General features: G+C 33.5%; 2 protein-coding genes across 2 annotated transcripts; one reads left to right on the plus strand and one right to left on the minus strand.

Moving 5' to 3' along the window:
• The first annotated feature begins 872 nt into the window (after positions 1 to 872).
• LOC146933522 (dynamin-related protein 4C-like) lies at positions 873 to 3,235 on the plus strand. The gene has a single exon (XM_085705316.1). It carries the CDS (start codon positions 989 to 991, stop codon positions 3,023 to 3,025), a length of 2,037 nt encoding a protein of 678 aa, XP_085561442.1. The 5' UTR covers positions 873 to 988; the 3' UTR covers positions 3,026 to 3,235.
• A 349-nt stretch (positions 3,236 to 3,584) lies between these two features.
• RKF1 (receptor-like kinase in flowers 1) lies at positions 3,585 to 11,711 on the minus strand. The gene is made up of 24 exons (XM_085705315.1): positions 11,428 to 11,711; positions 11,088 to 11,262; positions 10,835 to 10,906; positions 10,610 to 10,678; positions 10,460 to 10,531; positions 10,091 to 10,162; positions 9,769 to 9,840; positions 9,615 to 9,686; positions 9,450 to 9,521; positions 9,301 to 9,372; positions 9,144 to 9,215; positions 8,911 to 8,979; positions 8,503 to 8,568; positions 8,126 to 8,188; positions 7,815 to 7,862; positions 7,656 to 7,699; positions 7,012 to 7,400; positions 6,735 to 6,933; positions 5,942 to 6,091; positions 5,533 to 5,651; positions 5,240 to 5,450; positions 4,628 to 4,856; positions 4,404 to 4,554; positions 3,585 to 4,317 (listed from the first exon to the last, which is right to left on the minus strand). The coding sequence occupies exons 1-24, from the start codon at positions 11,519 to 11,521 to the stop codon at positions 3,946 to 3,948; spliced, it is 3,024 nt and encodes a 1,007-aa protein (XP_085561441.1). The 5' UTR covers positions 11,522 to 11,711; the 3' UTR covers positions 3,585 to 3,945.
• Positions 11,712 to 12,400: the final 689 nt, after the last annotated feature.

The raw sequence follows: 12,400 nt of genomic DNA on the forward strand, positions 1-12,400 counted from the left end.
TAAAAACATTTTATTGAAAATTGTGCATTTCATATTTTAGAAATTTAAAATCTTAATCATTTTAAGAAAAAAAATTCTGTTTTAGCTTGTGTCTTTAGGACATAAGTTAACATGACCCTTAATTTATTTATGTTTAGATTGATGTGGTAGCACAAACTATGCCAGTAGCCACATACTTTAATGTTGGGGAAATGGAAAACCTAACAAATAACAATATTGTAACATCTTGGTGTTAACTTTTACGGGTGGGTACCACACAATCACATTGTATAGAATTTGAAGTGAGAGCTGTACCAAAAAGAATGTGAAGTGTGAGCAGTTAAATTTCAACCAATTGTTCTTATGATCTAGCTCAACTGAAAATACCAATATTGCTAAGCCAAATACATTCATCCGGGTTTGAACAAAATTCAAACAACCTAGAATTTGTTACGAGTATGGGTTTCCATATCTAAACTGATCTAAAAAATATATAAAACTGCATAAAATTAAATATTATTTTAGCATAAACCGAATAAAACCACAATTTTTAACCATGATCTAAATTAACAATATATTCAACTGAATTAATCGCAGTTTTGCATGTGATTAATCAGGTGTTTCAAAGGGAAACTGAGTGTCCAACCATTACTTTAATTATTATTTAATGCATTGCATTGGATATGTATTGTGTGATCATCATAGAGGAATTACTACTGCCACTTCCATACCATGCATGCATTTAGCGAGGAACCTTTCAATTGCTCAAACATTGAAGACACTCCTAGCAAGTAACTGCCAAATTGTAACTCCAATTCCCCTGTAAACCTCAACTAAACTCCATTAACTACAAGATACCAAACGACCCTCTTTCCCTTCATTTCATTTTCCCCTTAACTAGGCTCTCTATAAATATGCATTTCAGCTAAATTCATCTTATAAACCTCACAAAAGGCTTTTTATATTCACTTTCTTCTATCATTGTCATAACTTGTGCTGTGTCCTCAAAATGGTTGTGACTTCAAAGAGAACCACTACAAAAGCTTCTGTTAGTGCTAACCAACGAGATGAAACATCACTTTCATTAGTCCATGTTGAGCAAGCTCAACCTCTTTCTGTTGTTGCACCAATTGTTTCATCCTACAATGAAAAAATACGTCCAGTTCTCGACGCCCTTGAGAATCTAAGGCGTCTCAACATTGCCAAAGAAGGAATTCAGCTTCCAACAATTGTTGTTGTTGGAGATCAATCTTCAGGAAAGTCCAGTGTCCTTGAATCTTTAGCTGGTATCAGCTTGCCACGTGGACAAGGAATCTGCACGAGGGTACCCTTAATTATGCGCCTTCAGAATCATCCACTTTCAAAGCCAGAACTCTTGTTAGAATTCAATGGCAAGACAGTTTTCACTGATGAAAAAGATGTTTCTGATGCAATAAACATAGCTACTGAAGAGATTGCTGGTTCTGCCAAAGGGATTTCCAACACTCCTTTGACTTTGATTGTCAAGAAAAATGGTGTTCCTGATCTTACCATGGTTGATCTTCCAGGTATCACCCGTGTACCTGTTCATGGTCAACCTGACAATATCTATGATCAGATAAAAGATATTATTATGGAGTATATAACTCCTGAAGAAAGTATTATCTTGAATGTCCTTTCCGCCACTGTTGATTTTACTACTTGTGAGTCTATCAGGATGTCACAAATGGTTGATAAAACTGGTTTGAGGACACTAGCTGTTGTGACAAAAGCAGATAAATCTCCTGAAGGATTGTTGGAGAAGGTTACTGCTGATGACGTTAACATCGGTCTAGGTTATGTCTGTGTGCGAAACCGAATTGGAGATGAGACCTATGAAGATGCTAGATTGGAAGAAGAAAAGCTGTTCGAGTCTCACTCACTTCTTTCTAGGATTGACAAATCCATTGTTGGTATTCCTGTTTTAGCTCAGAAGCTTGTTCAGGTTCAAGCTATGATTATCTCAAAAACTTTGCCAGAGATCATCAAGAAGATTAATGAGAAGCTTGCTTCTAATGCAAATGAGTTAGAGAATTTACCTGCTAATTTATCTTCTGTTGCTGATGCTATGACAGCTTTTATGCATATTCTTGGTTTGTCTAGAGATTCTCTCAAAAAGATTCTTCTTACAGGTGATTTCGAAGAGTACCCTGAGGACAAGCACATGCATTGCACTGCTCGATTAGTTGAGATGCTTAACTTATATGCAAGCGATCTTGAAAACTGTGCTGAAAGTGATGCGAAAAAGAATTTTCTTATGGAAGAGATTAAGGTGTTGGAAGAGGCCAAATGGATTGGTCTACCAAATTTCATGCCAAGAACTGCATTTTTGACAATACTGCAGAGAAAAGTTAAGGGCATTTCTTATATGCCAGTTAACTTTGTTGATAATGTTTGGAACTATCTTGAATCAGTTGTGATTTCTATTTTGAATCATCATTCTTCAAATTATTATCAGCTTCAGGTTTCCACTCGCAGAGCAGGCGAGAAATTGATTGCTAAGAAGAAGAAAAGTTCAGTCCAACATGTTATGGAAGCTGTTGAGATGGAAAAACTGACAGATTACACTTGTAATCCTGAGTATTTGCTCGAGTATAATAGGCTGATAGCTCAACAAGAAGCGTTTGTGAAAGAAGTTCTAAGCAATGAAACAAAACCAACACATGTGAAGCTTGAAGGTGTTGGTGAAATTGATGTTGTTAATCTGAGGAATTACCCTCATGTGCTAAGTCAGGCTTTTGATTTGAAGGCTAGGATGATTGCTTACTGGAAGATTGTTCTGAGGAGGCTCATTGACAGCATTGCTCTGCACTTGATGCTAAGCATCAATGAACTGATTAACAATGATTTGCAGAAGGAGATTTGTAATGATCTTTTGTCTCCAAGTGGTGGTGGGATTGAGAGGCTGCTTGAAGAGTCTCCGTCTATTTCTGGAAAGAGGGAGAAGCTAAGCCGAAGTGTCAAAGTTCTTAGAGAAAGTAAGGAGACTGTTGCAAGAATTATGGACAGGATTGGAATCTATGATTAGAAGTTTTGCTCAAGGTTTCATCAAGGCGTCATGGTTTTGGATTGTTTTAATCTATCATGCTGGAGTCCTTTCTCATGAGTTTTTTTGTTTAAGAATAATTGTGGAATTTATTTTCCCGGTTCATGGTTTTGTTCATCGGAATTAATCGAGTTGTGTTGTTTCTGTTTGTCATTAACGTTTGCTTCCCTTAACGCAGTTTTATTGTCCTTACTTTCCATTTTGAATATTTTTGTCATGTTTTAGAGTATTTGTATTAACTTATTTTCAGACTTCTGCCTCGACGATAACTTTGCGATGCTGGAACCAGTTTCTACTTGTTAAGTTTGCATGATGGGTTATAATGATTAAATTTTAGTACTAAATACCAAAGATCTATAGCTATTTATTTTGGCTTACACAAATAATAGACATTTTACTGTAACTTGTTCCAACAATGTGGACTTCTTACATATTAGGAAAGTTGATAGCAAATCATATCTAAAACTTTGTACTGCTAATTCCCTACCATACCCTACACACAAAAACAATGTAAGGAGTAATCAGATGTTACATGTTGTAATTTGGACAACTAACAACAAGTAGTGTGTTTATTCAATTGCAAAGATGAATAGGATATTTTCTACCAAAAATTCATATATGCAATCACTCGGGAATCTAAGAGAGAGTCCCTTGCACTGTTTTTACAAAACTATACAGTGAATGTGAGACCTTAACCCCCTCAAACACCTACAATACAAAAAAATAACCTTGTACAGCCGTACTCCCCATACAAGGATAATTAGAAATTTACATTAGAGTCTAGCTGTGAACTATCATATCATGCAAATGAGTGTTAAAAATGAAGCTAAATCTACAATCTACCAAAATATTGATCATTTTATGGTTTGGATTTCTGAAAGAATAAGAATCACCATGTCGTATTATGGTTCAGAGGATATCTCATGAATGTCATTGCCAAATGTTGAGGGCGTGCTATGTGTAAGGACTCCTGTTGAGCCGTCTGTTCGGCTTGTGCTTACACTATGACCTTCCTTGTTTTGATGGATGTCCCTCATGGATTTAAACCTTAAATCTTCACTGAAAGTATTACCTTCTGGGATAACATCTGTAATGCTCATTCTTCCTTCAAGCATGTTTACAACCTCAGACATAGTAGGCCTAAGTGATGGTGATGGATTCGTGCATAAGAGAGCTACTTTCACTACATTTTTTGTTTCAGTTGGGTTTACCTCTGACCCTAATCTCTCATCAACCAGTTGCATAAAGTTTTCAGTCCGATCCAGATATAATGCCTGCAATGTTCATTTTTCTTATAATGCTTTTATGCGATGAAAATGTCAAATGTTTCCATTAGATAAGAGGTTGTATAGTAGAATACCTTATCTAAAAGGCAAACACAATTATCACTTGGCATGTAATTATTGTTACTCTTTCCACTAACAGTTTCCAAGACCACGACTCCAAAACTATAAACATCAACCTTGTAACTCAAGTAACCCCATAAAGCATATTCCGGAGCCATATATCCTCTGCAAAACATAGATTCTGATTCTTAGTCAAGAAAACATTAAGAGTTGCATTATCAAGGGAGAGAGAACTGACATTGTTCCTGCCACTCGCGTGGTGATATGGGTCTTCTCCTCTTCATCAAGCCTCGCCAACCCAAAATCAGATATTTTAGGGTTTAAATTCCCATCCAGTAACACGTTATTAGCTTTGATATCTCGATGAACAACCTTGAGTCTCGATTCTTCGTGAAGAAATGCAAGACCTTTTGCTATGCCAATGCAGATCCTAAGCCTTGATGGCCAGTCAAGTTTAAGCTGATCTTCTGAACATGTAGAATGTGCAAAAAGAAATTATGGTTGAATTAATGAGTCGTTATCAAAATTCATAAATTTCTAATTCACCTACTTCTAACGTGATAAATTGGGATACATGAAAGAAAATTAAAAAAGTAAAATGTCTATCGAGAGTATAATGTTCCAAACAGATAGTACTTATTAAATCAATTTGTCTAGACAAAATGGGGAAAGAAAAATCAACCGGCATTCACTCCTTGTATAGTTGTTCCCTCCTTGTATAGTTGTTATTAAGATTTATCAGATTTCATAGTAATTTCTCATAAATGACCATTGGCAATTTATCTTACAGACCATCTAATAACAAGGCAAAAGACACATATAATAGCTGTACATATGTGTAAAAACTCACGGAATAAAGCACGGGCCAGGCTATTATTTTCCATGTACTCATACACCAATATTAATTGATCCCCTTCAATGCAGCATCCATGAAGTTTCACAAGATTAGGATGTTGTAAACAAGATATCATGCCTATCTCGTTTAAAAATTCACGGTTTCCCTGGCGGGACTTCGAGGAGAGTTGTTTGACTGCTACCCATGTACCATCAGATAGTTGACCCTGTAATTCAACAGAACTCTACAAGCTGGAGATAAACAGAACTTTTTATGCTTGGAAGAAGGTAGTGCTTTCATTCTAATACCTTGTAGACAGAACCAAAACCACCTTCCCCAACCTTATTCGCAGGACTGAATCCATCCGTGGCGGCTCTAATTTGTTTTAAAGTAAATGTTCTCATCTGAAAATCTTGCCCTTTAATAACTGTGCAATAAATATAAGAAAATAAGTACATCAGGTTTATTCTATGTAGATAGTTGACTGGAGTTTAAAGAAAAATGCATAACATATATACAGTTTATAGAGGTTGATGTAAGTACATACTTTTATTAAGTGCCAATTTACGTAGAAATGCTTGTTAATTTTTTTGAGAGGAAGAAATGCGTGTTAATTTAAAAGGCGCGAACTTAAGACAAATTATTTATATGCTTGAAACTAATATAAATTGGTATCTCCTATCCTCCCTGAAAGGCTATTGGATCCAAGAAACTCACCTTTTTCTCTTCTAATCATTCCTTTGGTGTAGCCTTTCCTCCACAAAATGCCTACCACAATAAGGACCAAGCACAGAGCTGAAACTCCAAATCCTACTCCAACAACAATTTTATGCCTTCCATTTCTTTGGTCTGAACAATGTTTAGAATCTGGAAGAAAAAAAAAACACGAAAGCTATTATGGTTATCCAAAAAATAAACAATAGAATGGTACAGAATATCTAAGTCACAACCACAACTTTTAGAAATCAAGTTTTGATCAAATTCAAATGCACAAGAAAGGAAGTTAAACTTTGCTTAGCCATGTTATATTAGTAGAAGCTTCCCACAGATAGAGAATCAAGTTTACATGTTGAAGTTCCATATATTACACTAAATACCAACAATTTAAGACAACAACCATTCCAAGCCGATTGAATGCTATTCATAAAAATAGGAAAAACAAAAACTCTATGCTACTCTGCCGTATACGAAGGCCTGGATGAAATGGAAAGGTTAAACCAACAAACTTACGATCCATTTATATGCATAAGGATGGTAGTGGAGAATGCGAGAGGTGTCATATTAGCATGCCTTTAATTATGTATACAGCTTGTTTGAATTGCATATATAACTATGCATAAAACAGCATCATTTTGAAGTTGAATGTTCCAATATCCCTTAAAAATAATTGAAATATGTAAAATGATCCAAGCAGTTAGTAATTAGGATGTTATCTTGTGATAAAATGAGTACCAAATATTCGCCCCACATTAATATGCAAATACACAAGTTAAAGTATGATATGACTCACCAGAAACAATAGAGAATGCCGATATAAGGGGACCATAAACTCCACTAACAGGAATCCTTGTAGTCCCCTTGCCAGCCCAGTATAATCGAATCTCCAGAATACCGTCTGTAACAGTCACATTATATATTGATAATATACGCGGTTTTTGAGCAAGGTGTGATTCATCTTCAATATTAAAATCCCTCTGAACCAATCTTCCCTGGAACAGATTTTTATTGTTAAATCCTGAATTGGCCAAACAAAACAAAAAAAATACTTTCTTTGTTTTGATTAATACCTGAACATAGATATCAAATAAGCGCTTCCCAAGGCTTTTATATGTCTTATCATTTGTAAATTGTATTTCTGCAAAGTGGAGGTGTACCGTATATTTCCCATTTTCCAAGCAATAGTGAAAATAAGTAAGTGAAATGGGAGAGGCACGAGCCGTTGTATACAATTCCGGCATATTTGAAGATGACAGAGATCTGGAGTAACGTGTATTTTGATAATCACCATCATCCATGAAGTCTCCAGTACTACTAAACCCCCAGTGATTTTCAAAATCATTATAATATTTAGCAGCACCACCAACCACATCTCCATCTCCAATATAGAGGATATTTTCACCATTTTCCTTCACCTGTATATCCTTTCCACCACAATTAACATGCAAACAACTTGAATCTGAAATTACAGAAAAATAATGTTAGTTGTCAAAAAGTTAAAGAAAAATGAAATTAGAAAAAAAGATCATACAACGTTTGTGCATCAACCATGATGCCACTTATTAGATTTTGTGCAACAACCACGATGCCACTTCCAAGATGATCATCATGTACTATTTATTTTTGATAGCTCAAATCTCAAATCATCTCATAGTTGTAAGATATGGATAGTAATCAATATTCATATAGCAGTAAAATATATACTTATACTTACATCTAGGACAGTTGAAATTATTTGAACATGGAAGCATCCCCTGTCTGTCAAGAATCAAGGAAAACAGTGAATCAGTGATATCACTAGTTGAACTCCAATTTTCAACATACTTTACTCAAATAATCAGAACAACGGAAAAATTTAAATATTGGGTCTTACAATGCATTGGTCCCTAAGGAGCTCCGGAACAAGTTTAGGTTTAAATTCCTGATTAAGTTAATCGAGGTGAAATAATAATCAGTTTTACAATAACATCAAACTTGAAGACACTGAGGAGTAACAATAATGTTATTTATACACCATTTTCATTTCAGTTACACTGTATTTATACCATTTCCCTGTAAGATAATAAACACACACTTTCTGTATTTTTATTAGCCCAAACTAGAAAAAAGTGTGAAGTGTAAGAATCATGGTGTATAAATAACCAAAATCCTACAATTAATTATTGCGAAAGATTGTGCTCGTACAGGTAGTCTCCACAAGCAGATTTTCCAGGTCCTTGATATGTAAAGTTGTTGTAAGAAAGATCACTGCACTCAAATATATAAAAAATAAATATTATCAGCAATCAAATGATTCAACTAGTGCTGACTCCACCCACCCAAGTTGCCATTTTACAGGGACTGAAGTTAGAAGACTTATAAAAGGTTCGTCAGCTAGAAAAATCTGCAAAAATAATGTTCTATAAAGGAATAAAGAAATGTCTAAACAAGAACAAATTGTAAATAAATCAAATTCAGTTTCTACTTTCTAGCTAATGATGGATGGAACACACTTCATTTTGAGCAGTAAATGATAGTACTTTGCAATGTTGAAGGTGAAATGGTTGAGGCAAGAAACGTACACATTGCTTCCAGACATCAAGATTGAGTCGGCTACATTACCACTTAGCTTGTTGCCTGTTAGGAAGCTGAAAAGAAGAAATTGAAAATTGTTTACAACTGCAACTCTTCAACTCCGAGGCAATAAAAGGGAACATTAGGGTATATCCCTGCATACATGGTTTTGTCTAAAAAAAAGGCTTAAATCAATAGTAAATTTTAAAATAATACCTCTTCTAACTTTCGGGAACTGTGATATAACTGACATAACAGAATGTGCTGACTAAGCATATTCGATTATTATAGTCACTACTTATTCAACTGAACACATAAATAGGCTACTACACTGATGCATGTAAATATGCATACATGGTACAACTGTTACTCTAATAGAATACAATATATTTTAAAATTTAGAGAAGTGCACTTACAGAAATCTCAGATGTCCCACGTGTACAATTGCCGGTATTTCCCCAAACAAGTTATTGAAACTGAGATCCCTATAGAAGTTGAAGAAAGAGTATAAACTAACATTTTTAACCAATATATGTTTGTGCCTTTGTACATATTGTGCGTGTTTAGGAAACTAATGGTATTTGTGATTGCACATATGACAAGAATTCAAAAACAAAATAGGCATATAAAATTCAAATGTATTACTTACAACATTTCCAATTGCTTCATTGTCCAGAAATAGCTAGGAATCTCTCCAGTGATATTGCAATTCCTCAAAATCCTAAATTAAAAATCCTGAATTACTTTATATCAAACAGTAGCAGATAAAATATACCAACTGATTTTTAACATAAATCCAAACATACAATCTTATCATTCCAGTCATGTTGCTTAAAATAGGAAAATTCTGACTTGGACCATTTATGTCACTAATCTTCCTGTATCATAATTGCCACGTGAGTTAATATACAAGTAAGTTAAGAGAATAGTAAAAACTAGTAGGCCTTTTACTTACAGTTGAGATACATTAGTCAAAAGAGATATATTTGATGGGATAGGTCCCTCCAGTCCACTTGCAAGCATTTCTCTTCATTAATTTAGATTGTAATGAGAATATCTATCTTAAAATAAACATACAAGTACATTTGAAGATCTGTTAAAAAAGAGATTGCAATCTCACAATCTTTGAAGTTGTTTCCAATTCTGTATGAAGCTAGGTATTTTTCCGTTGAAACTATTATCACTTATCCTACTGCAATACACCAAAATTGGCATTCATCATGGAAAGTGTCGGTAATAATACTTTCTGAATAGAACAGTTTATCTGAACTTACAAATCTGTCAAACTCTGTAACTGAGCAAATGTCACTGGTAAGCTCCCAGACAATTGATTGGATGATAAAATCCTGCACAGGTAATGTTGCATATAAATAGTACATACTGTTTGATTTTCAAATATGTTAAAATGAAGCACCGACACAGACAGTCGGACACCGGACACGACGCTGATACTTAAATACTAGTAATATATTATGAAAATGAAAGTGATTGTATATAACCACATGTGTCGGTATCATGTCAGTGTCGGATCCTGAAGTGTTTGTGCTGCATTCTTATAGCAATAAAGCATGTGAATCTTGTATCTCATTTTCTTACAAAGTCTGCAGGTTAAATAGAGCTCCAAGTTCAGAGGGAACAAGACCAGAAAATTGGTTTGCTTCAATGTTCCTGATTTGAGGCCAGAGTAAGAGAATGAAAATTTAAATATATCCACAAAAAATAAAATAAATGCACTATAAATCAATAACATTTAAAGAATTTTAGATAGGTATGTGATAAGTCGATAAACAAGTAGTTTGATAACTGAAGGTATCAATCAGATCAGAACCATATAGCAATATACATTACACAAGTAATATATAGGCAGAAACATAGTTTCACAATTGAGTATTGAACTTTGATCAACAAAAAATTTCAGAGTATTTTTAAAAAGAAATTATGAGAAAAATTTATTTATAAACTTACAGGTATCTTAGAGTGGTAATATTTCCCAATTCCTTAGGAATCTCCCCTGATAAACGATTGACAAATAGCGAGCTGCATAATACGGTGTATTTATTTAATACAAAAGGCAAGTAACTAAATGAAAACTTCAATTGGTTTATAAGAACTTACATATAAGTTAGTTCAGTTGAAGCCCATTCCTTCGGGATCGTACCATTTAGGTAGTTTAACGCAAAATCACTACAATGAGAACACATTTCGTTTCAACCAGAAAGGCAATTAAATCAACTGATACGAAAACAAAAGTACATTGAATTGAGACAATCAGAAAAGCAGAAACAAAATTTTAACTTTGAACTACTAGTAGAGAAGTTGTAAGGTGTTCATAGTTCTTACACTTCTTTGAGATATGGAAGTTTAACCAGTTGAGGTGGAAGTGTGCCAGGAAGGCTGTACCCCTTGAATGATCTGAAAAATGGAAATTCATTTTTCAGAAAGAAAAGAAAGAGTTAGGCACAACCTACTTACAAAATTCAAAATCAACAAAGAATATTTAATATCTATCAACTATATAAAAATCAAAGATGTATATAAAATTTAACTATATCATAGAATCTAAGATAAAGAGATAAGATAAAGAGATGTTTACATCCTTACTACGTGACAAAATGTGTCATTTTCAGAAGAGCAATCACAGCCAATGCTGCTTTGAGATCCTTCAGGTGGCTCTTGTGTTAAACCAAGCATTTTAATTTCACATGAATCACCATCAAATTTCCAATAGTTTGAACCCATTGTCCTTGTTATTTCTTCAAGAGCATTAACTGATAACATTTGAGGACAACATAATTATAAGTTACAATAAAATTATAAGCTATAACATAATTGAGGAAAAATCAGCATAGCTTCCAAGTTTTTATTCTTTTTAATTGGATTCTTAACAAGGTACTAGTACAACTATAGCACTAAAATGGAAAAGGGATTCTTACTCTCTTGCTGAGGAAGTTTAGATTCTGCATAATCCAAGGAACTGAAACAAATAAATGCAATGATTGAGAAAGCAAAGAAGATCTTAGATAGCATCCTCAAAGACAGAACCAACACACAGAATCCTATGTTTGCTTAGACAAGCATGTAGCTACAACACCCTAGTTTGGCTGTTTTGTCTTCAAAAAAACTTCATCATTTTGGATATGAGCTGATAAAATTGGCAAGATGATAGAGAGTATATGCATGTACTGTTTGTACTTTTTTTCACTAAATTTTCAATGGTGGACAACTAAAGGCACGCAGACATTATTATTTTAGGACAATTCTATGACACTAAGCACACAGAGAAATATCTTGGGACCACAAAAAAATTCTTAAAAATAAAATAAAATTTTTTGAACTATCTACTTCTTAGATTTTACACCAGAATTGTTATTATATTAAAAAAAGTATACACCAAAATACTTCATTTTTCACACTCACAAAAGTTTCTATTATACACGTGTAAAATATAATAGAGAATATACGTTCGCTAATATATAATTATAAAGATTTAAATAAAATAATATTAATGATCAAAGCACAAAATGTAGAGTTTTGTATAAGTCATAATCTATTTTTATTTATATATTATAATAATCTCAACCCAAAATTTCGTTAAAAACTCACATCAAATTTTGTCTATTATTGATTGATTAAATATTTTCTCTTTCATTACTATCATCTAAAAAATTATCATTTTTAAGTCTAATTTATCGTGAGACAACAGTTTATTCAAGATATCTTTTAGATGATTAGTAGTGCTTTATTAGTCAAAATTATGTGGCTGCTTGTATTAGACATGTTGACTTTATAATGAAACCAATTTAGATAATTAATTGATTTAAATAGTAGAATTTAAAAATCATATACTACATTAAACAATAAGAATTTATTTATTTTTAACACATTTATTAACAATTTGTTGTGCAC

The sequence above is a fragment of the Medicago sativa genome, chromosome 4 (assembly GCF_051527215.1).
Source record: "Medicago sativa cultivar Bolivia chromosome 4, Bolivia_mono, whole genome shotgun sequence".
Classification (NCBI taxonomy): Eukaryota; Viridiplantae; Streptophyta; class Magnoliopsida; order Fabales; family Fabaceae; genus Medicago; species Medicago sativa.

Bases quoted from the DNA above. Each gene is read 5' to 3' on its own strand.
- LOC146933522 (XM_085705316.1), top strand. From the start codon at position 989: ATGGTTGTGACTTCAAAGAGAACCACTACAAAAGCTTCTGTTAGTGCT.
- RKF1 (XM_085705315.1), bottom strand. From the start codon at position 11,521: ATGCTATCTAAGATCTTCTTTGCTTTCTCAATCATTGCATTTATTTGT. The intron at 5,451-5,532 runs GTATTAGAATGA...GTTGAATTACAG, and splicing joins GTTTTGGTTCTGTCTACAAG to GGTCAACTATCTGATGGTAC. The intron at 4,318-4,403 runs GTATTCTACTAT...TGAACATTGCAG, and splicing joins GTGTTTGCCTTTTAGATAAG to GCATTATATCTGGATCGGAC.